We start from the raw sequence: 24,283 nt of genomic DNA, 5'->3' as shown, positions 1-24,283 counted from the left end.
ATTGAGATTCTCTCTATTCTTAATCAAATATATCAAATTTTAGATTTTAAAAATTCATCCACAGAAGCAGGAGTTCAAGTCATGGAAAAAAAAATTAGTTATACACAAAATTAAATTTGAGGCACACCAATTATCAAGATATAAATAATGAAATAACTTATCCGAATAAATTTTAAATTCTAATTTTGTATTCGATTCCATTTTGTAGATTGTGATTGATGCATAGAATAATCCCATAAACTTTTGCGAGTTGCAAGTGGGCTTATTAGATTCCAAGTTTATTTTTTTTTTCTATAGAATCAGGCTCTGCAAATTGCCATTAAACATATTTACCTCTCTTCTCCACTCGCCACATACAAAATCTCAGAGAAAAAGCAAAAAATTCTGGAGAAAATTTGAACAAAAATGTCGGAATCGGGAGGAGGAATGACTCAAAATCACCCTCCGAAGTCAAAGGAGTTGTCTCTTGCTCCGCCGCATACGCCGGCGACGGCGACGGCGACGGAGAGAGAGTCGATGATGATGGATCTCGATTTCGATATTGACGCTTCATGGTCCTTTGATCAGATTTTTGCTGCTGCGGCGGCGGTTTCGTCGAATCCAGCGTCTCCGTTCCTGCCTTGTTCTCCTCTTTGGGCTTTTTCCGATGATAACGATGAAAAACCGACCGGAAATGGACTTTCCGGCGCTCTTCGTATCTCCGGTCACCCTAGATTTGTCGCTTGTATGTCAGCCTTTAATTTGTTTTTTAAGCTGTTTTTATGAGAATATATATGAAAGTTAGTTGACTTTTTGTTCTTGCTGCAAATTTAGGTGACCTTTTTAGACTTGTACAAATTTAGATAGCATTTGTTACAAAAACTGAAAATTTGCATAAAGTTTTTGTTTTGATGTTTTTATTTTGCAAAGTATCATATACTTAATTTTGATGCTGTATCAAACAAACACTTCTGCAAGCAAAAACTTTTTAAAAGTATGCAATCTTTAGCTTTTGCAGAAACAGAAACAAGGGAAAGCTGAAAGTTTGCAGAATTGGGAAATCTTGGTAGCTTAGTTGGTTGGTTGTTTACCTGAACTTTCACCTTGTCAGTGGGTTCGATTCCTTACTTTGTATTCCCCTACGGCAAGTTTTAAAAAAAATTATTTTAGGATAGAAAGATTGCAGAATTGGATACCATATTTGCACAATCTGAATTGAATCTATTGAACTTCAGTTTAGAGAATATTATGTTTTACTTTTTCATTTTCGAGACATTTCTTATTCCCACCCTTTTATTCACATCATGTTTAGTGAATTTGATTCTAGGAGAGCAATAGTTACACACTAAGATGAGTTAAGATTTTTTTCTTTCATAGTTTATGAACGTACATGCTACTATATTTTACTTAGACTATTAAAAGTAAGAAAATAAGTATGATTTTTAATTTACTTTCTTAGATATTAATATAACATCATATGCAAAACATATCTTAATAGTAGGAACATTGGTTAAGCGATAAAGATTTAGTTAAAAAGAAAGTCAGGTTTATTTGTTGGTTTAGTGTAAACAACCGGTGCATATATATTAGAGCAGGAAAGTTTCTGCGTAGGTGTGCCCATCTCTGTTTTGCAATCAGATGGAAGATAAAGAACACACTGGACATCAGAGTATTAATACAATGTAAAAAGTACTTCGAATGAAATCTCTTTCTTACTGATGAACAAAATAGGTAGAAATATTTCTCGTCTGTGTAGATAAGAACAGAATGTGAACCAAGTCTGTTTTTTTCTTGATGAATTCATTCAGTATAATAAGCATATAGTATCTTCACATAGTACTTATCAAAAAAGAGAAAAAGATGGCTTCACATAGTAAAACATTAAAGCTATGCTGTCACTCATCTGTAATTGTTTTCCCAATAGCTTAGATTGTTGGTATACAAAAGTTGAACTTTAACTTTATAATGAACTAGTTGTAGTCTTTCTATAATTAGATTCTCCATGAGTAGCTTTACTTTGTGATATATGAACTTATAGTCAGTTTGTCCCTGTGGAAAGGGGATGAATGAGTTGGACATGTATCATTGGCTGGGAGCACACAATGAAAGAGTAATTTATTTGCCTTCCATTTTTGGAGCAGACACTGGTGATCTAGAGGCTACAACTGAAACTGTCTCTGTCAACGCTGATAAAGGACGACTTCCTCCACCAATTTCAGGATTAATACCTGGAGATTATCCAGAGGGGTCTTGTATAATCAAGGAGAGGATGACACAAGCGCTCCGATACTTAAAGGAATCAACAGGAGAGCGAGTTTTAGCTCAGGTCTGGGCACCTGTAAAGGAAGCTGGTCGGTCTGTACTCACAACTTCAGGGCAGCCCTTTGTTCTTGACCCAGAGTGTAATGGGCTTCATCAGTATCGAACAGTTTCTCTGATGTATATGTTTGCTGCGGATGGAGAGACTGATGGAGTTCTTGGACTTCCAGGCCGTGTCTTCCGCCTTAAGTTGCCTGAATGGACACCAAACGTGCAATACTACTCCAGTAAAGAGTTCCCTCGGCTTGATCATGCTCTGCATTACAATGTCCGAGGAACTTTAGCGCTTCCTGTATTTGAACCATCTGGACGGTCTTGTGTTGGTGTACTGGAGCTCATAATGACCTCCCAGAAGATCAACTATGCTGCTGAGGTGGATAAAGTATGCAAAGCACTGGAGGTTGGTTCTTTTAACCCTTGTAAATTTTCTAATTCACATCTCTCATGTTAGATGTCTTATCTTTTGATGATATTGGATCTTGTGTTTCTGCATCAACTGTATGAGAAAGTGTTAGAGCTAGCCATTTATAGCATCTATTGTACAGTGATAGGCTGAGATTTTGTTTGTTGGAAATGTGTTCACAAATTCAATCATGTTTCAATAGGAATTGTTGAATAGTGTTGTTGGCTTACAAAGGTACACTTGGACATGCATTGAGCAGTCTTCACATAGCATGACATCTAACTGCAAGAGTAATCCAATTATTGTGGTTTTTATGAAGGGAAGTAAAAAGTTTTGAGTAGATAAACACGTCTTTCATCTAAATCAAATGTGTTCATCATCTTTTCTTGCCTTTTCTTTTTTCAAGATGAGCTCTCTTTGGTTAATCTAATTCTACTTTCTGCAGGCTGTCAATTTGAAAAGTTCGGAGATATTGGACCACCCAAACACTCAGGTGAGGAACAGTTGTTTAAAAATTTCTCAGTTAAGTGGTTGTTTCATCATTTTTCTGAACAGGTCTATGTGATGGGGTATATGAACCAGATCTGCAATGAAGGCCGGCAGAATGCATTGGTTGACATCTTGGAGATACTAACTGCGGTATGTGAAACATACAAACTGCCTCTGGCTCAGACATGGGTTCCATGCAGGCATCGCAGTGTTCTGGCTGATGGTGGTGGGTTGAAAAAGAGCTGCAGTAGTTTCGATGGAAGCTGTATGGGACAGATCTGTATGTCCACAACAGATGTAGCATTTTATGTGGTTGATGCTCACATGTGGGGTTTCCGTGATGCCTGTGCGGAGCATCATTTACAAAGGGGACAGGGAGTTGCTGGAAGAGCATACGCTTCACGAAAATCATGCTATTGTGAAGATATCACACAATTTTGCAAAACCGAGTACCCTTTGGTACATTATGCACGCTTGTTTGGGTTGACCAGTTGCTTTGCAATATGCTTACGGAGCAGTCACACCGCCAATGATGATTATATTCTGGAATTTTTTCTGCCACCGAATTCTGGGGATTACAGTAACCAGCAGGATTTGCTTAACTCACTCTTATTGACAATGAAGCAGCATTTCAGGAGTCTCAGCATTGCTTCCGGAGGGGAACTTGAGCATGACTGGAGCTCAGTTGAGATTATTAAGGCTTCCATGGAAGAGAAAATTGACGCAAAGCTTGAATCTGTACCAATACCAAAATCTTTTCCACAGCCGACTAGTATACCAAATGGATGGATGCATCTTGATCCAGTGGGAGAGCAGCAGTCAGCAGTAGGATCCAATGTGTCTAAAGGTGCAAGGAGCACAAGTGGTACAGGTGAAGCCCCTAACCATGTATCTAACTCCGAGAATAAAGTGTCGGGAAAGAAATCAGAGAGAAAACGTGGAAAAGCTGAGAAAACAATAAGCTTAGAGGTTTTGCAACAGTATTTTTCTGGAAGTCTCAAGGATGCTGCAAAGAGTCTTGGGGGTATGTTCTCGATTTGAAATGCTTTTTGTCGACCAAATCACTCATATAGACATATTTCCTTTTATTCCTTTTTTAGCTATTCTCATCAATGTTCTTGCAAAAACAGTTTGCCCTACCACAATGAAACGCATATGTAGGCAGCATGGGATCTCTAGATGGCCATCTCGCAAGATAAATAAGGTCAACCGTTCCCTTTCAAAGCTAAAGTGTGTAATTGAATCCGTTCAAGGAGCCGAAGGTGCATTTACTCTGACGTCACTGGCACCAAATTCACTTCCTGCTGCTGTTGGTTCAATTTCTTGGCCTGCTGGTGCAAATGGTTCCAATCTACCAAGTTCACCATCATCTAAACCTTCAGTATTTCCCGAGGAGAAGAATGAGTTCTCCAACCATGGAACACCAGAAAGTCACGTAGAAGCTGAACCCTCAAATCAAATGCTAGGAGGCAGGGTGACCAGGAAGGAGAAATTCACTCCTCCGCAGAACGGTTTTCTGCATGCTGAAGGCTCACACAAGTCCAGAACAGGGAGTGTCTCAAGAGAGGAGAGCGCAGGGACACCTACATCCCATGGTTCTTGCCAAGGCAGTCCTTGCGCTGGAAACGAATTCTCCCCTCAGAACGAGCTGGTTACTTCACCAGCACATGAGTCGTGCATGAAAGTGGGAGGCTCTCTGGAAGCAGCTCGTCAGACCACAACAGAAATCAACTTATCTTCTGCATTCCTAATGCCTCGGCCTGTTATTCCAAAACACGCCCAGGAACCATTTGGAGGAATGCTAGTCAAGGATGCAGGCAGCTCTCATGATCTGAGAAATCTTTGTTCACCTGGAGATGCTCTGGTTGATGAACGTTCCCCGGACTACAGTTTGACGAATCCACCTTTTTCTGATGCAACTGCCAAGGAACCCGTTTATGTTCCCCCCGACACAATGCAACAATATTCTGCCTGGCCTGAAGTGACATCTGTTACAATAAAAGCAACATATAAGGATGACATCATAAGATTTTGGCTTTGTTTAAATTCTGGTATAGTTAAGTTGAAGGAAGAAGTAGCGAAGAGGCTTAAGTTAGAGCTTGGTACTTTCGACGTCAAGTATCTAGATGATGATCTTGAGTTAGTTTCAATTTCTTGTGATGGAGATTTGCAGGATTGTGTCGATATCTCAAGATCATCGGGTAGTAGTATTGTGAGGTTGTTAATTCATGATATTATATCCAACCTTGGGAGTTCCTGTGAGAGCTCAGGTAAATGATAAAAGGAATTAGGTTGTAAATACATAAAACTAGTCAAGTAATTATTGATATACTAGGATGTGTAAATTTTGATTGACAGGTTCTCTGTAATTGTAACAAATTTCCAATTGTATCAAGTCTCTGAGGTAATATATTGTGTTTTCTTGCTTCTTTTGCATCAGAACAAATTCAATACTTGAAAATTTCCTCCCCTTTTTTATAACCATTGTTTCCGGTCGATTTGCACGCAATATCTACTATCTTATCTCTTTGGGTAGTATATACTGATGAATTTTACGGGATATGTGCTATCTCATCTCTTTGGATAGTAAATACCAATAAATTTTATGGTATACGTACTATCTCATCTTTTTGAGTAGTATGTGCAGACGAAATACGTGGTATCTCATCTCTTTGAGTAGTATGTCCTGATGAATTTTGTGGATAGTATGTACCAATGAAATTATTGGTGTCCACAAATTGATCCGGACACTTTTTTTTATATAAGAAGAAAAAGAAAAGAGAGAAATCCATCCCATTTGACTAAAGTTTTCACCTAAACTTGATTGGATCACACCTCAATAATTCATATTAATATATATGAAACTTAAAGTCAACTTGTTAAACTTATTCTTCTAATACAATATGACAATATAGATGTATTTTGATTAAGTATTTTAAGCTACATATTAAACAATACAACACCCACATATCCCGTGCATATTAAACAACACTATTATCATAAATAGAAAATTTGAACATGCTAGATACTTCATTAAAAAATTTAATAAAGGATGTTTTTAGATGCGAATTTCAATTAATTAGACCCAAAATAAATATATAGACACCAGAGTGTGGAAAACAAAAAAGAAAATATCATGTAATAGAAACAACTCTTGACTTGTTAAAATATTTCATTAAAACATAATTTAACAATTACATAAATGTATTCTGATAGGTAATTACAGAACAAACAATATTATTATCATTAATATATCACTATGTTAAATTTTTTTAACCATGTTAGATGTTAACATTCTAATAAATATCTTATAACAGTTTTGTATCAATATAATAGAAACATCAATTTCATGTGTGCTGGCAAGAAATAATAGATATCTGCTAAATTAATTTAGTTATGTGTAAATGGTCTACACATCAACGTTATTAAAATCCGGACACCAAAAAAAAATCAATCGCTATAAATTAGGATGTCGGTTCGGTTCGATTTTGAAGTTTATCGGTTTGACTTATTGGTTATCGATTTATAAACATACCAAATCATTAAGATATTGACTTATCGATTATCGGTTACTGATTATTATCGGTTCGTTTATCAGTTTAACTGTTAAGATTTGATACAAAAAAGCCCATTGAAAATCACTTAGAAATAAGGTGACAAACCAAATTAACCATGTACATAAGTTGATAAATTGCATCTTGCTCAAAAGCAAATGTAAAACATTGTATAATAACTAAGAGTTTGAGACAACAAGAAATAAAAGTATGAAAACTAAAGCATAACTGAACGACTTTATATATCGAATGGTAATAAATATAAATTATTATGTTATTATCGGGTTATTGGTTAACCCGTTAAGAAAAAAATTTAAACCGTTAAGAAAAAATCTTAAATTGATAAAAAAAAAAATTAAAACTATTACCGAAACCGCTAAACCAATAACCCATTATCGATAAATCAATAACTTTTTTCCGATTTGATTTATCGATTTCAATTCAGCTTTGAACATTAAAACCCCGATTATCAATTATTTCCTGATCATTCACTAAAGCTATGTTATACGGGAAGTCCAAGGGAAAGCCAAATCATCACTTAAACTTGTGACCTCATTATCGTAATTACCAGTTACGCCAAAGCTAAATCCGAGCTAAGAGCAGGACAGTTCAATTAAGGTATAGAAAAAACTTCAAGCAGCTACTATTGATCAACCTTATTCAGGCACATCAATCAAAAATCTTGCTTTAACAGATAATTTTCTTAAGAGAAATTTTGACAAAGCTAAAAAAAATCTTTCAACTTAGACTTTAACGACTATTTTACTAATTTGAATGATTTAATTGACCCTTAAAAGCAACTTATATTATTTATCGAAATTTCCGAAAGAAATTAGTAGAAAAATAATTACATGTCGCCATTGGCGACTATAAACTAGTACAATATAGACTTACCAAAAATGGACCATATATGTATATATAAAGAGGTAATCGATAATCGGGGCTATTTTTTCAGAGCAACGGACGTTTCAGATCTCTGATTAAGGTATGATTTTGATGAATTTATTTAGATTTAGATGCAAAGCAAGTTAAGTTATTGATTTGTGGTTTTGGAATTTGTACAGTTTTGTTTATGGCCGGAATATGTATGTTTTTGATTTCTGATAAATAGGTCATGAAGAATTGGAACTTTTGAAAAGCAATAAGTTGGATTGTGAAAATTGCAGTTGTTATCACTTAGTTGCTTTTGCAATCTGTTTATTCTAACATGATTGAGCAGAGATTGTTCCTGTGTGAGTCTACTTAGATTGTTGGTCTCGTGCCTGGATAAATGAGGAGGGTTGCAGTAGGTGGACAATCAATGTAAAACTAGTCAATTCAGTCATTAGAAAATGTTGAAAACTGCTTATGTTAGAGAACCATAAGTAGTGATTAGTGGAATGAAACAGGTTCAGATGAAACAGTATAGATTGTGTGAAGATCCATATAATCGGCCACAACTAGCTTGTGATTGAGAAATATTTGATACTGTTGATTACGAGAAAACCAAAAGAAACTGGTACGATACCAATCAAGGGAATTTGAAAGTTCGTCTAGGTATTCTAACTGCTTTGATCCCCATTTTTGCAACTCGTTTTTGTTCAACAAATTTTCTGGTAGTATATTAAAGTTGTTTTAGTTCACCTCGATTCTGATTCATTAAGTGCTTAATCTTCCCGCTCAATTGCTATGTTTTCTGTTCTTGCTGCTTTTGCCTGCTGCTATATTAGCATAGTCAGATTTATGTAACAGGATATCTTGTGTTTGACTTCGAATACTGAATAATTGTGTTAAATTGCAGGAATTTCACACAGTGTGTTGCGTATGGCTTCCTTCAAGGCATTTTTGAACAGTCCTGTTGGCCCCAAAACAACTCATTTTTGGGGTCCCATATCCAACTGGGGATTTATCATTGCTGTATACTTATCTAGAATATAATATTATAACACGACGTTGGTTTCGTTTGGTTGACATTGTAAATGAGTTATATTTACGTACTTTGCAGGGACTCGTAGACACACAGAAACCCCCAGAAATGATATCAGGCAACATGACTTCAGGTAGGCCTTTTCTATTTAAACAGATGCTGGCTTCAACGATATATACCTTCATCTTCTTTTCTTTCTGATAATGCAGTAATGTGCGTGTATTCTGCACTGTTCATGAGATTTGCATGGATGGTACAGCCTCGTAATTATCTACTTTTGGCATCCCATGCCTCGAATGAGACGGTGCAACTTTATCAGCTATCACGTTGGGCAAAAAGTCAAGGGTAAGCAATTTCCAGTGTACCATTTAATCTTGTTCTGCCTCTCCTAACCATTCATCGACACTTACACCTTCCTCAAGAGGATTTTAAGACAAAATTAAGAAAAGGGGAGAATGGAAAAAGAACTTCAATGAATTAGGATGCTTAGGAAACAGTTTTACTTTCTCCTGTTTATCCCTATAGTACTTTGTGAAATATGTTTTAGAGCCTATATTGTTTATGACTTGTGTGTTTTGCCCTTGAAGCTTGTTCCTTTGTTTTGTGCATACAGTTACAATTTTACGAGTATATGTTTGCAATCTATGCTACCAATTGTTTTGTTTTTATGTTGGTTTCCCCATTGTACCTGCAGATATTTGCAGCAGAAAGCAGACAAAGCAGTGTGATCTAGTGTTCTTTCCTGTTTAATTCTGGACCTCTGTGTAGTTTCGGTAATTTTCCATCACTCTTTGCACAGATTATTGTCCATGATCATCCAAGAGCTGAACTAGCTGCTCAAAGTATTACATATGCCACAGTAAGCATAATTTGAATGGCAAGAAATGTTAGTATGGAACAATTCAATATATTTGTGATTTCACCCCGCACAAGTTTTTCCGCTGTCCCATCTCACTAGCATTTCGTCCTGCACTTCCCAGTCCCATTTCGGTTCCTAGATTTCACTGTTTCTGTCTAGCCAAACACTACCATTTTATGTGAAAAAACTCCAATCTAGAAACTTTATGTACCCCCAACAAACTGTTTGAGTCCCACTAACATGCGGGATGGAGATCATTTGCCTCCTAATGTGGTCTTTAGCCAATCCTCACGTCATGCGCTAGCTTTTAGGCTTGAGTTAAGGGCAAGGTCCATTTCTTATCATATTATCAGAGTCATACCCATTTCAATTCTTGGTTTACTCGATGTTGAGCCTCCATATTATAATGTCCATGCTCGAGATACCCAGTCCCGAGGGCGGGGGTGAGAGCCCTACGTTAGGGTGTGGGATGAGATTATGTGTTTCTTTACATGGTCTTGAGTAATCCTAACTCGTGAACTAACTTTTAGGGTTAAGTTTGACCCAAGGTTCATTTGACTTTTAGCTGTCATGTGTGCACAAACAATTGATACTATCTTGAATTCTAAATCAAGATTAGCGGAACAAAGATGATCTGTAGCAGTAGGTGAAGGCTGTTGCTTCTATTTGTTGTTATTTCTTGTCTTTGTTCCTATACTGAAGGAGCAGGGGGAGGCGGGGTGGGGTGGGGTGGGGTGGGGGAGCTAGGAATGGAAATGTCCATAGAAGTTGGGCTAATGACCCAAAATCATTAGAATATGGGCCTTCCAAAATTAAGTTAAACACTAGCCTCGTTGCTCGTCTTTTGGACCGCTTCAGAGACTGTCTTCTCAACCAGGTCGAGTTTTCCTTGGGCTTGTCTTTCTGCTATCTGTCTCTTAGTAGACTTGTAATAGGTAGCATAGAGCATCAGTTGGGCTAGGCCCAGCACTGTTCCTATCACATTTGCTGTCTGAAATAAAGAACTGAAAAATTTAGAGCAATCAAAAAGATATAACATTGACAATATAAAGTAAGTGAAAATAACTCACAAGAATGTAGACATCGAGACGGATGAGGGCATAAGTAGTCCAACTTATGCTGCAGAGAAAGGAGAAAAAGGAAAGGAAGAAGGGCATGTACTCCACACTCTTGGTTTTTATCACCAATTTCTACAATAGTAAAAGTATCGGAAGTTCTCTATATATTCTACTGACATATAAATCTCACACATATGCTGAGGCTGGAGCTAGAGGGATGCAAAGGGGACCAATCTGAAACCCCTTTGCTGGAAAATTACATTGTATACATATATAAAGTCAATTTATTTTTTGAATTCCTTTAGTGAACATCCTAGCTCAGCCGCGGCATTATATGCATGTGAAAAAACATGAAGAATGTAAAAAAGGAAATGATATATTTACCATGATGGCCAAAGGAGAAGCATACATCAAAATATTTCCCACCATGCAAATGGTACCAACAATTGTGGATCTTTCTTTGTGGCTATGGACAAGAGTTATGACAAGAATGGCAAGTGAACCAATGAGCACAATTTCACTTAAGAAGATGAAGAAAACTTTCATCCTTTTATCCCTTTTAGAGTACAACAAAAATAGCATCAAGTACACCGTCTCAATGGCAAGTCCTATTCCATTAATGGTCATGATAAGAATGGCTCCTTGTTGAATACATGGAAGTCCATATAAAAGCCAAAGGCCACAGTTTAGGGATGAGGCAATGTATGGATATGGTGAGAATTTCTCCACTGATTTCTTCTTCCATGTATGAATAAATGTAGGCCTAATCAAAAAGTTTAAAAAGTTTCATGAGCAAGAGGTGATCAAGTTTTAGATGAACAATTTGCTTATTCCACTTGGGTTTTAAGTAAATTTAAAAACTACTACGTCTCGGTCCAAACAAGAGGGATTTGTCACCAACTATAAGTAAATAAGACAACAACAACAAACCCAGTATAATCTCATAGAGTGGGATATGGAGCAGGTGGAGTGTATGCAGGCGTTACGTAGGATTGTACAGGGCAAACCGATAAACCGCACCAAACCGACAAACCGAACCAAATCGGAAAAAAAAATTCGACTAGTGGTTTTGTTTGACTTGGTTTGGTGTTTGAAAAAAAAACCCGACCATTATAGAGTTGGTTTGGTTTTAACTAAAAAAAGTCAAACCGAACCCAAACCGACCCGATTATAGATATACTACTTTTAAATTATGTTATACATAAAAATATTTATTAAAATATAATTTATAAATATTTTTTTAAAAAAATCATAATTTTTATTTTCTTTCTTACATTTAGATTTGGACTTGAGAAACCCATCTAAATAATATACAAAAAAAGTTCATCTTATAAAGTTAAAACTTCAAACAATGTTCTGCCTCCATCTTATATGTTGATATTTTGTACTAGAACTCTTTTTAAGAAGCACTGCTCTGTGCTTTCTATTAGATACTATGAAAAATCTGAGAAACCCCAAAAAACCCGAAAAACCTGAGAAAAATTGATATCGAAAAACCAGACTTTTATTGGTTTGATTTGGTTTATAGATTTAATAATCCGACACAAATGGTTTGGTTTGGTTTGTAAAAAATCCGAACCAACCCGGTTCATGTACACTTCTAGCGTTACGCCTACTTTGGAGGTAGAATATAAGTAAACAAGACATAGTAAAGTCTGGAGAGGGTAAAGTGTATGCATACCTTAATTTTATTCTTGGAGGTAGAATATAAGTAAATAAGACAAAACAAAAAATATTCCAGCCATATATACACACATATCCTTTAAATTATCTTGAGAACTCAATAAATGGAGAAACATGTATAAAGCTTACTTACAAGGGTGAAAGCAACAAGATGAATGCATTGATGCTTCCTGAAATAAATGTCAAAAGTCATATCAACAAAACATAGTGAGAAACAATTCATCGAGTGTATTTGTGTATATAATTGATTTTGATAGGGTAGGAAAGCTATGTTGCTCTGATTCTTTAAAAATATTAGTGGTTACGTGCCGAATCCTCCAAAACTAGTGCACTTTTAGAGGATCCGGTACAGGTAAGATTACATTTTTGAAGAGTTCAAGCAATATAGGTAGAAAATGAATAGAAGAAACTTTTTTTGTCCATCACCCCGACAAACTTGAGAAATAGAGGAAACTAACCAAAAACACCAACAGCAAAATGAGCATTCTGTCTATCAAAAACCATGTGAATGAAGAAAAAGAGAGGAACAACTGCTAGAAAAAAAAATTGGGAGGAGGGTGGGGGGAATGAAAAAAGGGGCCAAATAAATTGTGGAAAAGAGAATTAATTATTTTCTGCATGTATTACAATTAGTCAAAGTTAAAACTACACATCAATTAATTATCTTTTGTTTTTTTTTATTACACTAAACTCGAAGCCAAACTTATATTCTTTTTCTTTTGTTTTCATTCTGGATTGAGGTTTTCCCCCAGTCTTTTGAAGTCAGTATTCCTTCTTGTCTCACTTTTATTTGTTTATTTTGGGTTTTGCAGGTCTTTAAAGAATAATAATTAGTCCCTCCATTTCATATTAATTAAATTTTTGAGGGTTTTTTCATTGTTCAAAATAATTGAATTGTTCAACGTTCAAGATAGATGTTTGAAACTTTTTTCATATTTTCCCTTTCATTTATTGAAGTTTTATATTTTCTAGGAGATAAATCACACTACTAGCAAAGTTATATTTATGATTTTATAAATGTCAATAGTAGAAAGTTTGGTTCAAATTATGTCCTTGAATGTTTTTCTTAATATGTGTGTATTGCCTCACAAATTCACTTAATATGAAATAGAAGGAGTAAAAAAAGAGCAGCTCGGTGTACTAAAGCTCCCGCTATGCGCAGGGTCCGGAGAAGGATCCGACCACAAGGATTTATTGTACGCAGCCTTACCACATATGAAGAAACTAAAGCTTTGAAATTACTACTGCAAGTGAAGACGAAGAGTGTGTATATAATAAATATTGCACGTTGAAAAGCCATCCCATGTGCGGTACCTATATAGATATAGGAGCCAAACTAATTTGAATTCACCCGGTAGGACTTTACCCATTCGGATAGCCCTCCTTATTAAATTAATTTATACCTAAGACTCGAATTGAAGCTTGGCTCATCTGAAATCGCATTGAGTATGACTCATTCGGAGATAGCACTCTCTATCAAGACTTTTTTTATATTTAGGATTCGAATTGGTGCTCGGCTAATCTAAATTCATGTGAGGTAGGATTCATTCAAGAATAGCGCTTCCTAGGCGCCGGAAGGCATCTTTTCATAGACTTTTTCTTGCCTTTCAAGATATTGTGTATAAAGATAAAGATAGCCAGTCCTCTTGGGCGGCCGAGAGTGTTATGTAAAAAGGACCAAGGAGGATCCTATCCTAAAGGAGAAGAAAGAGGAGTAGGAGTAGGAGCTAGCTTTAGGGGCGGAATCGAATGATTATGAGATAAACAATGAGACAAAGGAGAGCACTTAGACGAGTCAGGCAAAAAGAAAGACCACCAAAAGTAGCTACCACCAAGATAGGCCTAGTAATTCGATCTTTTGATCAACTACACCTAGGTAGTTGTTTGGTCCTCCAACTCTCAATTTTATATTGGTTGATCAATAGGTATTTGGTGGTCTTCACGGCAATGATCTCCTTATCAGTCCTAAGAATTTTCCGTAAGGCCTCATTTGAGGTAGTGCTCCCTACAATTTTTTTCTTCATATTTAAAATTTAAAATCAAAATTTCTGATTTTAAAAAAAAAAAAAGCATCTGCGCACCACATTTGTTGGTGGTAGGAAGATTGATTAGGATTGAGCTTTAAACAAAACATTGCATAAAATGGGTCAACAATTCATTATTTTACAATGAATAATTAGTAGCACTTGATTCGTTAAATTTAAATTAACTCTTGAAATCCCATCAAGTAACACATAAAAACCAACAATTACATAATTAATATCCTAAAACTCGAATGAATACCAATAATTCATCTAATAATTTCAAGAAATTGAAACTTATTTTATTTACATACTTTTCCTATGAAATTATCTAAATTTCTCTCTGATGATCCTTCAGCTCTTAATGCATTCTCTAATGTCTTCCTCACTTTCTTAAGTGCATTTCTGAACTCATCACTTAATTTTCCATACATCAAATTGTGTATTTTCTCTGAAATTTCAACCTTAGTGATTGGATTTTCATCGTACAAATTAAGTCTGATTTTTCAATCATCGACGACTAATTTTTGATTAGTGAATTGATCGGTGAGCAAAGGGAAACAAAGCAAGGGAACTTCACACCAAATGGCTTCTAGGATCGAATTCCAGCCATAAGTCAAGAATCCTTCAATCGCTGAATGAGTCAACACTTGTTTTTGACAACACCAAGGTACGACCAAACCACGACCACATATTTTGCCTTTGAAATCTTCTGGTAACGGGTTTGGGTCATCGGAGCCTACAATATCGGGTCGAAGCACCCAAATAAAACTAACTTTACTTAATGATAAACCATAAGCTATCTCTACAAGGTCATTTTTGGTAATATGGGCATAGCTACCGAATGACACGTACAAGACAGTTGCATGTTGTTGTAAATCGAGCCAGTAGTCACACTGCTCTTGGTGAATTCGGGTGGGAAGATGGGTCCTATCGTGTAAACTGGCTTTTCAATTTGTAGAGCTGATATTGTCGTAGGGATGTACATGGACCGGGTTGGTTCAGATTTTTTACAAATCAAACCAAATCATTTGTGTCGAGTTATTAAATCTATAAACCAAATCAAATCAATAAAAGTCGGATTTTTCGATGTCAATTTTTTCGAGTTTTTTCGAATTTCTCAGATTTTTCATAATATATAATAAAAAGCACAGAGCAGTGCTTCTTAAAAAGAGTTCTAGTACAAAATATCAACATATAAGATGGAGGCAGAACATTTTTTAAAGTTTTAACTTTATAATATAACCTTATAAGATGGGTTCTTTTGTATATTATTAAGATGAGCTTCTCAAGTTCAAATCTAAATGTAAGAAAGAAAACAAAAATTATGAAAAAATTTTAAAAAATATTTATAAATTACATTTTAATAAATATTTTTAGGTATAACATATTTTAAAAGTAGTATATCTATAATCGGGTCGGTTTGGGTTCGGTTTGACTTTTTTTTAGTTAAAATCAAACCAACCCTATAATGGTCGGGTTTTTTTTTTTCAAACACCAAATCAAGTCAAACCAAACCACTAGTCGGTTTTTTTTTCCGGTTTGGTTCGATTTCTCGGTTTGGTGCGATTTATCGATTTGCCCTGTACAACCCTAGTCTTGGATTCGAGCTCTAGAATGGTGTTACATAAGATGAAATCAGCATTTCTTACATCCTTAATGCATTGAAAATAATTTGATGACAAATTGAGGTTGTATCTGTTTCTTGAAGATATGACATTAGGTCCTTTGGGTTTATTGATTGGACTCCTGGTCCGTAGTCAATAGGATCTTCGCGCAGATCTGATCTCAAATCAACAAAAATGAGCAAAAAAAAATTAATTTATCATATTTGTAGTCATGAAATTTTCAGCATTAAAAATAGGCATCTTATAGTAGAAGTCGAAGATAAGAGTTGATTTCTCATATGGTTACTCAACTAAATAGAATCAAGAAGAAAGATGACTTTCTGATATTATAGCAATTAGTTGTGTGATCATTGAGACGTAAATTAATCAGACTTTTCCAATGTGGAAAACTAATAGGAGGAGGGACATATTTGAGACTAAAGATAAAGGTGAGGACTGAAAGATAAATCGCAAATGTAAGGGGCATTTTTGAACATCTTTCCTTAAAAAATCTTGTAATTGTAATAAGAGATTAAAATGAACTTAGTGAGGCTTACCAATACAACCAAAGTGGCCATGTAACTTCAAGAGATGAAGATGATAATAAAGGGCAAAAGCCATATTTGTCATAAAAGATAATGTATAAAAGCCCATATTTCTTAGCCAATTTTCCAGGAAGCACAAAGAAAGAATCAGCAATCAAGCAGTTCACTGGAGGATCTAATTTTGACTCCATAGTTTTCACCAAAGCTTCTTCAACATGAGCTGAGAATACATGTAACAAAGATGCCATGAATTGGTCATGGTTCAATGACCTGTTGAAATTTACTGGAAGCCCGTCAGACACCATCATATAACGTATATCTAGGTCTTGATGACCTTGAATGCTAGAAAATATGTCGGTTTTATTGTTCTTTTGAGTGGTCTGATAGTGTGTGGACTCGGTATTGATGAAGGTGATAGTGAAGTCTTTTTGTGCAAGCTTGATTGCTAGATGGATTGTGGGAATAACATGGCCTTGTAGTGGATAACATACTAATATTGCATGAGGCTTTGGGCTTGAACCCACCATTTGTTGGTAAATATGTTGAGACTCTATGCAGTTGACAAATTAAAGTGAAGAGGTAATGAGAGAGACCAGAGTTTTGTAATGTATGAACATAAGCAAGAATAAGCCTTACTTTTGAAATGGTACTATATATAGGGAAAGGTGCAAAATATCATGATATGCTTGCTATTATAATATTAAAAAGTTGATTTGTGAAGGATAGGTGTAAGGAATAGCTTCTGAACTTCGTTAAAACAACGACAATATACCCAGTATAACCCATAAGTGGGATATGGGGAGGATAGAATATACGCAAACCTTACAAAGCAATTGAAGCAACATGTATTCAACATGTAGCAAAATACAAATAGAAGAAAATGAACAATGTGATTACTAAATAATACTACTAATAAGGAGAAGGTTAGAGGAAGCTATCCCCCTGCCTGCCTCTCCCACAACACTCTGCGATATAATCTTCTATATATAGATATAATTTTCCGACAAAGGGTATTCAACTTTCCATCTTTCAAACTATGTGGCTCCGCTGCTACTCCTAAATTTATTAAAATTTCCTCTTCTTTTTCCTCTTATCATTTGGATAATAATCCTAACAGATATGTTGTCACCAAATGACATAAGACCCATATCAGCTATACTATAAGACATTTACTTCCATAGATAAACATTGATTGATTTTGTTGAAACTGAGAGAAAATAAAAATTTGGAGGAAAAAAATGACAGCAGAAACATCTTCAAATTACAATCTGAGAACCAATTAAGCACTGAATGACAATTCAAAAGGACAACAACCAATAGGCTTCCCAAGATTGAAATGATTAGCTTAGCTCCTATATACATACCTCTACAATGTAACAGAAAAATTTTTGCTAGCCAGAATCAACTTCTGAACCCAAAGGCAGACCACTTCTTTGATGAAGTCTCCTTCTTCGTCGTCCTTTTAGAGTTTGGATCAATAAGATTTTCTAAGGATTTTGGGTTTTTGTTTCGAGATCTGCCTGCTTCTTTCAATAGTTCAGCCAGCCTCTTTTTCTCATCGTTAAAATCAGGATTTGCAGTTCCGAGTTTTTCTTCTCTCAATTTAAGAACATTCTCCAGAATCTCAATAGCATCATCCACTCTGTATGTTACATAAAATGTCAGAACAACCTTAACATCAAAAATACGCTTTGAAAGGTACATAGAATCCACCAATTAATCAGTAATGGCTTCAATGCATATGGATTTGGTGCAGGTGCATGACAGTTCATAATGTATAATAAACCACAAAATATGTAAGATACTTGTAATGTATTTGCTACTTTAATCCTTAGTCTAACAAGTTGGCATAGCCTATACGGGTTCTTTGTTTCATCTAGAGATGAAAAAGAAAATGCTCAAATATAAATATTACCTTCCAATTGCATCATAAGTTGCTGCAAGATTGCTATACACACCAAGGGTATCTTGATGACAAGGGCCACACTCCTGTTCCAGAATTTGTCTAGCTTCTTCGAATAACTCAGCAGCCTCATCTATTTTAAACAATTGTACAGAAGACAACCCCATCTGATTTAAAACAACTCCAAAGAAAGCTGATTTCCTCTCACCACTGGCTCTAAGTTTTACTACTGCATTTTCAAAGGAACTCCGTGCCTCTTCATACCTCCCGACCATATAAAACATAACACCCATTCGTGCTTCTATGCCAGCAATGGTACTTTGCTGTCCTGGTTTATCCTCTAAGAGTTTCATTGCCTTGATCAGCAGTTTCAGGGCCTCCTCAGGTTCATTAAATAACTCATATATTGCTGAAATTTCCATCAATCCACTGGCAATATCTTCTGGGGTTGTTCCAGGTACAGGTTTTGCATATATTCTGAGGGCATTTTCACAATAGGATCTGGATTCCCTCAGTTTTCCTGTCTTGTAGTATAGGTCAGCCAGCCTTACATAGACAGATGCAACTGAAGGATGGCTGTCACCCTTCGATGATTTGAAAAAAGTGAGTGCCTTCTGATAGGAGAAGACGGCCTCATCAAAACGAGACAACGACAAGTAGATGTTCCCTATTCCAACATCAATAGCTGCAACCTCATTTTCCTGTCCATTAGCAATCATAGCCATGTTAGCAAGTACAAGATGCTCAAGGGCTGACTCATAATCGCCTTTAGCCTCACATATTAGAGCCATCAAGCGACGATCAGCTGCCTCTTCAAGAGAAGCTGGAGGACTGTGCATGCGATGGATTTCCAATGTTTTTTTGCACAACTTCTCCGCCTCATCAAACTGCATTGCCTGAACATGGGCTTCAGCCAAGTACCTACAATTTCAGTTCAGTTGTGTCAGAATAATTAAAGCCAAGAAAACATCTGTCCATAATGGCCTCCAATTACTAAGAAGAAAAGAATGAATTCATCTGATATGCAGTAAAATGTTTGTCTATCCAATTTCTTCATAAAAAAATGTTTTTTTTCCTCATCCAATTCCATCATTGTCACTGTTTTCTTCTTTTTCCTGGGTTTGATACACTTGAGCCGAGGATCTTTCGGAATCAGTCTCTCTACCTCTACGACGTAGTGATAAGATCAGCATACTTTATGGGATTTTACTGGGTATGTTGTTGTTTATCCAATTCGATTATTGAGAATTACGAGCTACAATTTTTGGAAATATATAAGTCACAATAGGTTTATCCCGTCTTCAAATGCCAAAAGCACTTATACAGATAAACTTATAACATAAGAACTAAAACACTAAAAACCCAAATTTGTGATGACTTCAAATGCCAGGAGCAATGAATAAGATACATTACCTACAAGTCTCTGCGACTCTTGGATCTGTATCTCCCAAAGCTTCAATCTGTGTTTTCAACCCCTCCTTGTAAGACTCAATCGACCGATCCAACTGTCCTAACATGGAATATGTATCACCTAGCTGCATATACCCTGAGAACGCCGCAAGAGCATGATCTGCACCTCTTGAAACCTCCGGCACCTTAATCGCCGTCTCTAGCACCGTAATAGCCTCATCAAACCTCACCAAACTACAATATATAGCTGCCACAACGTGGAGGCTCATAGCTAGATCCAAACTCGGCTCACCGTCAACCGCGCACCTCTCAAACGACTTCGCAGCTCGTAAAGCATAATCTAGTGCTTTGTTCGGTCCTTCGCCGGAGGCAATGGTATCACGCGCTAGCTTTAATAGGAACGGCCCTAGATCCGGATTGTCGAGAGATGACTCGTCGATTACAACCTTCTCCGGAGGAGATTTCTTCTTTCCTGAACTCCGATCCGGAGATGGCTTCGCTCGTGAAGTTGACGGTGATGGAGGTCGTCGTGGCACAGGTGAGTTTGTTTTCGTGTTAACTTGTTCGGATCTACCAGAACCCGGCCCGTTTTGGCCGTGGTTCTCATCGGGAACTGATATTCTCAATGCCAGAGCTTCCGGCGGAGTTTTGATTGAAACTAAACCCGGCATTGCATAAGCGAAAAACAGAGTCTTTGCTTAAGACGAAGTTGATTAATCTAAATTTAGCAGACTATAATCTGTTGTATTAAGCAGTGATTTGTGATTAGTGTGTGGTGACGAGGTAATTAGAGGGATAATTAAGGAGATAAAACGAGATTAATTAGAGAGAAAATGAAATTTAGCTAATGTAAACCAATTGTAAAGGAAAAAAAACAGTTGAGCTGAGGAAGAAAGCAAAGACTTTGAGTGGACTTAATACTGAAAAATATTGGGCCAGCTCAGATTTATGCCGTTGTAAAGTGGGGCCAATGTTGATGACGTGGAGTCAATCTGAGCTGGAAGGTATCATTATTATTAGGGGAATTTTCATAAATATTTAGCTTAATTATCCAAAATGGGTATATATATCAAATTAATAAAAATGCTTTATGTATTTTGTAGATATAATTTTCTCTTTAAATCGTAGTTAATATATATATATATATTATTTAATCAAGACAATTGGTATGATCTTGGTGTAAATATATATCTTGTACGAATGAATTTTTACCTATTATTATAAAGATGATCGAATCGAAAGTTAAATACTTATTTGCATGTTTTTATCTAATTTAAGTTAAGCAGTTTAAAAATAAAGTGAGAAAAAATTGTATATGTATAAGATAGTTATTTTGTATATCTATTAGCTTGGTGTAAACATTAAAGCGAGTAAGTTTCTATGACCCCTAAGTGTAGTGCATGTGTGAATCAAATTGGTTTTTTTTAATTATTTTAATCAAATTTTTATCAATTGAGAAATTATCTACGAATTTTTTAATTTATTTTTCCTAATAATTGTATCTTTAAATTAAAAAAAACATTTGACGAGCATAGTTTGGTGAAAGTATTATTATAGGTTTGTTGGTGAAAGTATTATTATAGGTTTGTTACAAGGCATAATGTTGTCTTAAATCATGTAGTCGTTCCATGATTAGTATCATTAGAATAATAGCCTGTTTAGATGGCCTTATTTTAGTTGTTTTTTAAAAAAATTAAAGTAATTTTTAAATATTTTTATAGTGTTTGGATAAAGTTAAAAAATATTTTTAAACATTTATTTTAAGTCTAAATAACACAAATAAGCTAAAATTCTTAAGTTAAGATTCCTAACTTATGTCTTTTGACTTGTAAGTTTGAAACCATAAACCCATTCAAATAGGCTCTAAATTTTAGTGTATGTTTTTTTTATAGATTTAAATTAAAGATCTTGAAGTTAAACTTTGAGTATAAGATTATTTTTCTACTGAACATTTACGTTAATATAAAATATTTTAGTTGAAATATGAATTTAATCAGATCCTAATATAATTCGTAGATATAGATAATAGGGTGGGAAAATTAAAAAGAATAGATTAGACGCATATGATATGATGACAGATGAGATGTTTGTCCAAAGCAACTTTCGATTTTTTGATTACTTTGGACACACTCACAATTATGAGTATCATTTGAGATTCATTAGAAATTATAGTATATAGTTAGGTTACTGTTATTGGAATTAAATAACATTCTAACTTTTGTCTTTTCTCTCTACACACATGTGCTGGATCATAATGATTCTTTCACTTTGTCTAAGCTTTAAGTTGATATTTTAATTAAGAGTTGGAACAACAATATGCTAATTAACCATTATATTTTTACTCTTTTTCACATACGTCGAGGTTAAATATATTAACGAAATTTTGAATTAGTGAAAGTACCACTTCACTAATTTTCAGTAATTATTCAAAATATATTCAGAATTTGAAGTTCATGATTTCTTACAACGAAATCAAGTTAATATATAATGTAATAACTTAACTTACAAACAAATATATAAAAATATCACAAGATGTGATTTTTTAACTTTTTTTAAATGTTTACTTTATTATATTTTCAAATCCTTTTAATGAGAATTTTGATTCCACTTCGAGAACAATTAGGGATCATTTATAGCGAGTAAAGAGATAACTTATAATGTGTATACCAAGCACTTGCGTTGAACACTCTTCTTTAAAGTAATAGCGTAGAGGCATGACCAGGTCACAATTAAGATCAGGAACGCATTGCCACCGACATTCATTGACATCTTCTTCTTTTTATGGGGTGGGGTGGGGTGGACATAAATGATGGTGGCCTTTAATTAGTTTTACATTATGGGCCAACAAATTGATAGCAACCTCATTCTCTTGCAACTTAAAAGCGTTCGTCTTGTATGTGTTTTTGGCCCATGCACTATGAATGTTAGGTTCCACCATCTCTTTTATTTGGACATTACTATTTAATCTGTATTTTCTTTCTATTTTGTACATCTGTCACTTCGAAATAACTTTAGATATGCAATGCCTTTAGACATTTCTACTTGAAGTTCATACAAAAATGACTAAATTTTAGCCATATATAATTGAAGTTGAGGACATTTTGTCTAGTCTAACTTCAGACATCATATATCTGAAATTATTTCGAAGTAAAATAGATTTGTAAATCTTTAGGTATAACGAATATAACTTAAATGGTAGGTCCCAAAATGGATATATGACAATGGATGAGAATTTCATATAAATATACATGTACTTTATATATATATATAGTTGAAATTGAAAGTTATGAGAGTGGTTGCACTTGCATACTGCATCTACCTTATAGCTGTCTGCATTTAGTTTACAAATTTATGGGACGTGGATCATATGCCACCCCCAAAATTTGATTGAATTACAATATAGATTTATGCCATTTTCTGAACCTTTTTGGAATGATGTGATGTTATTCAAATACTACCAAACAGACATTAATGCATCCTAATTTAACAGTTTGTTTTGAAGGGGAAAATAGTTTCTAAATGTTTTTCTGAATTGAGAAAACATGAGACGAAGTAATAGAAAGGATATATAAGTGAATGACTTGTGTCATTTTTATAAGGTTTATCACTTAATTATAAGGCATACAATATGAACAGACACTCATACTTGGCCTCAACTATCAAATAAATATTTTAACTTTTAGTATGCATATATAGACACCTTAACTCATTTTTATTGTGTCAGTTGAAAACTTCAACTTCCAAAATGATTATCTAGACACCTTCAAATTGTATGTGTCACATTAGGATTGTGTGTCTACAAGATACTGGAAAGACAAGTAGAGGTATTTAGTTACTCCCTCCGTCCCATATTAAATGACACTTTCAATTTTATACGGTGATTAAGAAATTATTCATACATTAGAATACTTTTTCATTTTGTCTTTTCTTTATATCAATGCAATATATATAGTGTATATAAATAGCTAGTATTGAAAATTGTTTACATTCAAAAGGTTATGTTAATTGTAGGGTAAAATAGAAAAAAATTAATTAATTCTATCTTGATTTAGTAAGTGATCAAGTAATATAAAACAAATATTTTTAGTAAGATGTCTATCTAATATGGGATGAAGGAAGTATCAATTAAAATCTAGTTAAGATGTAATCATGATTCTCTTTCTTTCTTTTTTTTAGTTTTATTTTCCATTCAATGTTTGGAGCCTACGTTGAAATTATTATTAAATTCAAATCGCGCGCACCACATGACTCATTCGAAAATGATGCTCCCAATATAATTTTCTCCCTATCCAAAATTTGAATCTGAAAACTCTAATTAACAATAAAATAATTTCATTCTTCTTTTCTTTTATTATTCCTCTCTCCTCTATCTTGGCCAAAATTCTGTCTTTAAATGTGCACTTGAAAGTATACACCTAAAGTGTCTAAACTAGGAGTAATAAATAAGGTTGTCCCCTAGTCCTTACTAGAGGCTGCCCAACAACTTGAAATTCACCACTTCCACTAAAATAAATACTGGTAAAATTGAATGGTCACCAACCAATTAT

At 35.0% G+C, this 24,283-nt stretch overlaps 4 protein-coding genes and 1 pseudogene across 5 annotated transcripts; 2 read left to right on the top strand and 3 right to left on the bottom strand.

Moving 5' to 3' along the window:
- Window positions 1-219: 219 nt before the first annotated feature.
- On the top strand, window positions 220-5,618 carry LOC129888654 (protein NLP6-like). 2 transcript variants are annotated; one of them, XM_055963605.1, is made up of 5 exons: window positions 220-724; window positions 2,121-2,698; window positions 3,147-3,194; window positions 3,284-4,214; window positions 4,321-5,618. In XM_055963605.1, the coding sequence occupies exons 1-5, from the start codon at window positions 406-408 to the stop codon at window positions 5,466-5,468; spliced, it is 3,024 nt and encodes a 1,007-aa protein (XP_055819580.1). In that variant the 5' UTR covers window positions 220-405; the 3' UTR covers window positions 5,469-5,618. The 2 variants fall into 2 exon arrangements, with proteins under 2 accessions (XP_055819580.1, XP_055819579.1); XM_055963604.1 differs by having other exon boundaries at window positions 221-724; window positions 3,257-4,214.
- Window positions 5,619-7,585: 1,967 nt separating this feature from the next.
- Window positions 7,586-9,579, top strand: LOC129888653 (mitochondrial pyruvate carrier 1-like). Its single transcript, XM_055963603.1, has 5 exons — window positions 7,586-7,729; window positions 8,525-8,640; window positions 8,729-8,783; window positions 8,860-8,995; window positions 9,345-9,579. The coding sequence occupies exons 2-5, from the start codon at window positions 8,548-8,550 to the stop codon at window positions 9,376-9,378; spliced, it is 318 nt and encodes a 105-aa protein (XP_055819578.1). The 5' UTR covers window positions 7,586-7,729; window positions 8,525-8,547; the 3' UTR covers window positions 9,379-9,579.
- Window positions 9,580-10,231: 652 nt separating this feature from the next.
- LOC129888652 (bidirectional sugar transporter SWEET4-like) lies at window positions 10,232-12,919 on the bottom strand. The gene is made up of 5 exons (XM_055963602.1): window positions 12,709-12,919; window positions 12,384-12,420; window positions 10,952-11,330; window positions 10,580-10,699; window positions 10,232-10,500 (listed from the first exon to the last, which is right to left on the bottom strand). Exons 1-5 carry the CDS (start codon window positions 12,752-12,754, stop codon window positions 10,327-10,329), a joined length of 756 nt encoding a protein of 251 aa, XP_055819577.1. The 5' UTR covers window positions 12,755-12,919; the 3' UTR covers window positions 10,232-10,326.
- A 1,654-nt stretch (window positions 12,920-14,573) lies between these two features.
- Window positions 14,574-17,008, bottom strand: LOC129888651 (UDP-glycosyltransferase 86A2-like; annotated as a pseudogene).
- A 569-nt stretch (window positions 17,009-17,577) lies between these two features.
- LOC129888649 (protein KINESIN LIGHT CHAIN-RELATED 1-like) lies at window positions 17,578-20,782 on the bottom strand. Its single transcript, XM_055963600.1, has 3 exons — window positions 19,740-20,782; window positions 18,339-19,247; window positions 17,578-18,065 (listed from the first exon to the last, which is right to left on the bottom strand). The coding sequence occupies exons 1-3, from the start codon at window positions 20,405-20,407 to the stop codon at window positions 17,825-17,827; spliced, it is 1,818 nt and encodes a 605-aa protein (XP_055819575.1). The 5' UTR covers window positions 20,408-20,782; the 3' UTR covers window positions 17,578-17,824.
- Between the last annotated feature and the right edge of the window lie 3,501 nt (window positions 20,783-24,283).

Source organism: Solanum dulcamara, chromosome 5 (assembly GCF_947179165.1).
Source record: "Solanum dulcamara chromosome 5, daSolDulc1.2, whole genome shotgun sequence".
Lineage (NCBI taxonomy): Eukaryota > Viridiplantae > Streptophyta > Magnoliopsida > Solanales > Solanaceae > Solanum > Solanum dulcamara.
The sequence above is the reverse complement of the archived record's forward strand: the minus strand, read 5'-3'. Positions and strand labels throughout refer to the sequence as shown.

Coding starts and splice junctions, on each gene's coding strand:
- LOC129888654 (XM_055963604.1), top strand. CDS start 406: ATGTCGGAATCGGGAGGAGGAATGACTCAAAATCACCCTCCGAAGTCA. Junction 2,699..3,146: donor AAGTATGCAAAGCACTGGAG/GTTGGTTCTTTT, acceptor TACTTTCTGCAG/GCTGTCAATTTGAAAAGTTC. Junction 3,195..3,256: donor TGGACCACCCAAACACTCAG/GTGAGGAACAGT, acceptor TTTTCTGAACAG/GTCTATGTGATGGGGTATAT.
- LOC129888653 (XM_055963603.1), top strand. CDS start 8,548: ATGGCTTCCTTCAAGGCATTTTTGAACAGTCCTGTTGGCCCCAAAACA. Junction 8,784..8,859: donor ATCAGGCAACATGACTTCAG/GTAGGCCTTTTC, acceptor CTGATAATGCAG/TAATGTGCGTGTATTCTGCA. Junction 8,996..9,344: donor CGTTGGGCAAAAAGTCAAGG/GTAAGCAATTTC, acceptor TTGTACCTGCAG/ATATTTGCAGCAGAAAGCAG.
- LOC129888652 (XM_055963602.1), bottom strand. CDS start 12,754: ATGGTTTTTGATAGACAGAATGCTCATTTTGCTGTTGGTGTTTTTG. Junction 12,421..12,708: donor TTTTGCTGTTGGTGTTTTTG/GTTAGTTTCCTC, acceptor CATTTATTTCAG/GAAGCATCAATGCATTCATC. Junction 11,331..12,383: donor ATCTTGTTGCTTTCACCCTT/GTAAGTAAGCTT, acceptor CTTTTTGATTAG/GCCTACATTTATTCATACAT.
- LOC129888649 (XM_055963600.1), bottom strand. CDS start 20,407: ATGCCGGGTTTAGTTTCAATCAAAACTCCGCCGGAAGCTCTGGCATTG. Junction 19,248..19,739: donor AGAGTCGCAGAGACTTGTAG/GTAATGTATCTT, acceptor CTGAAATTGTAG/GTACTTGGCTGAAGCCCATG. Junction 18,066..18,338: donor ACTTATGATGCAATTGGAAG/GTAATATTTATA, acceptor TGTAACATACAG/AGTGGATGATGCTATTGAGA.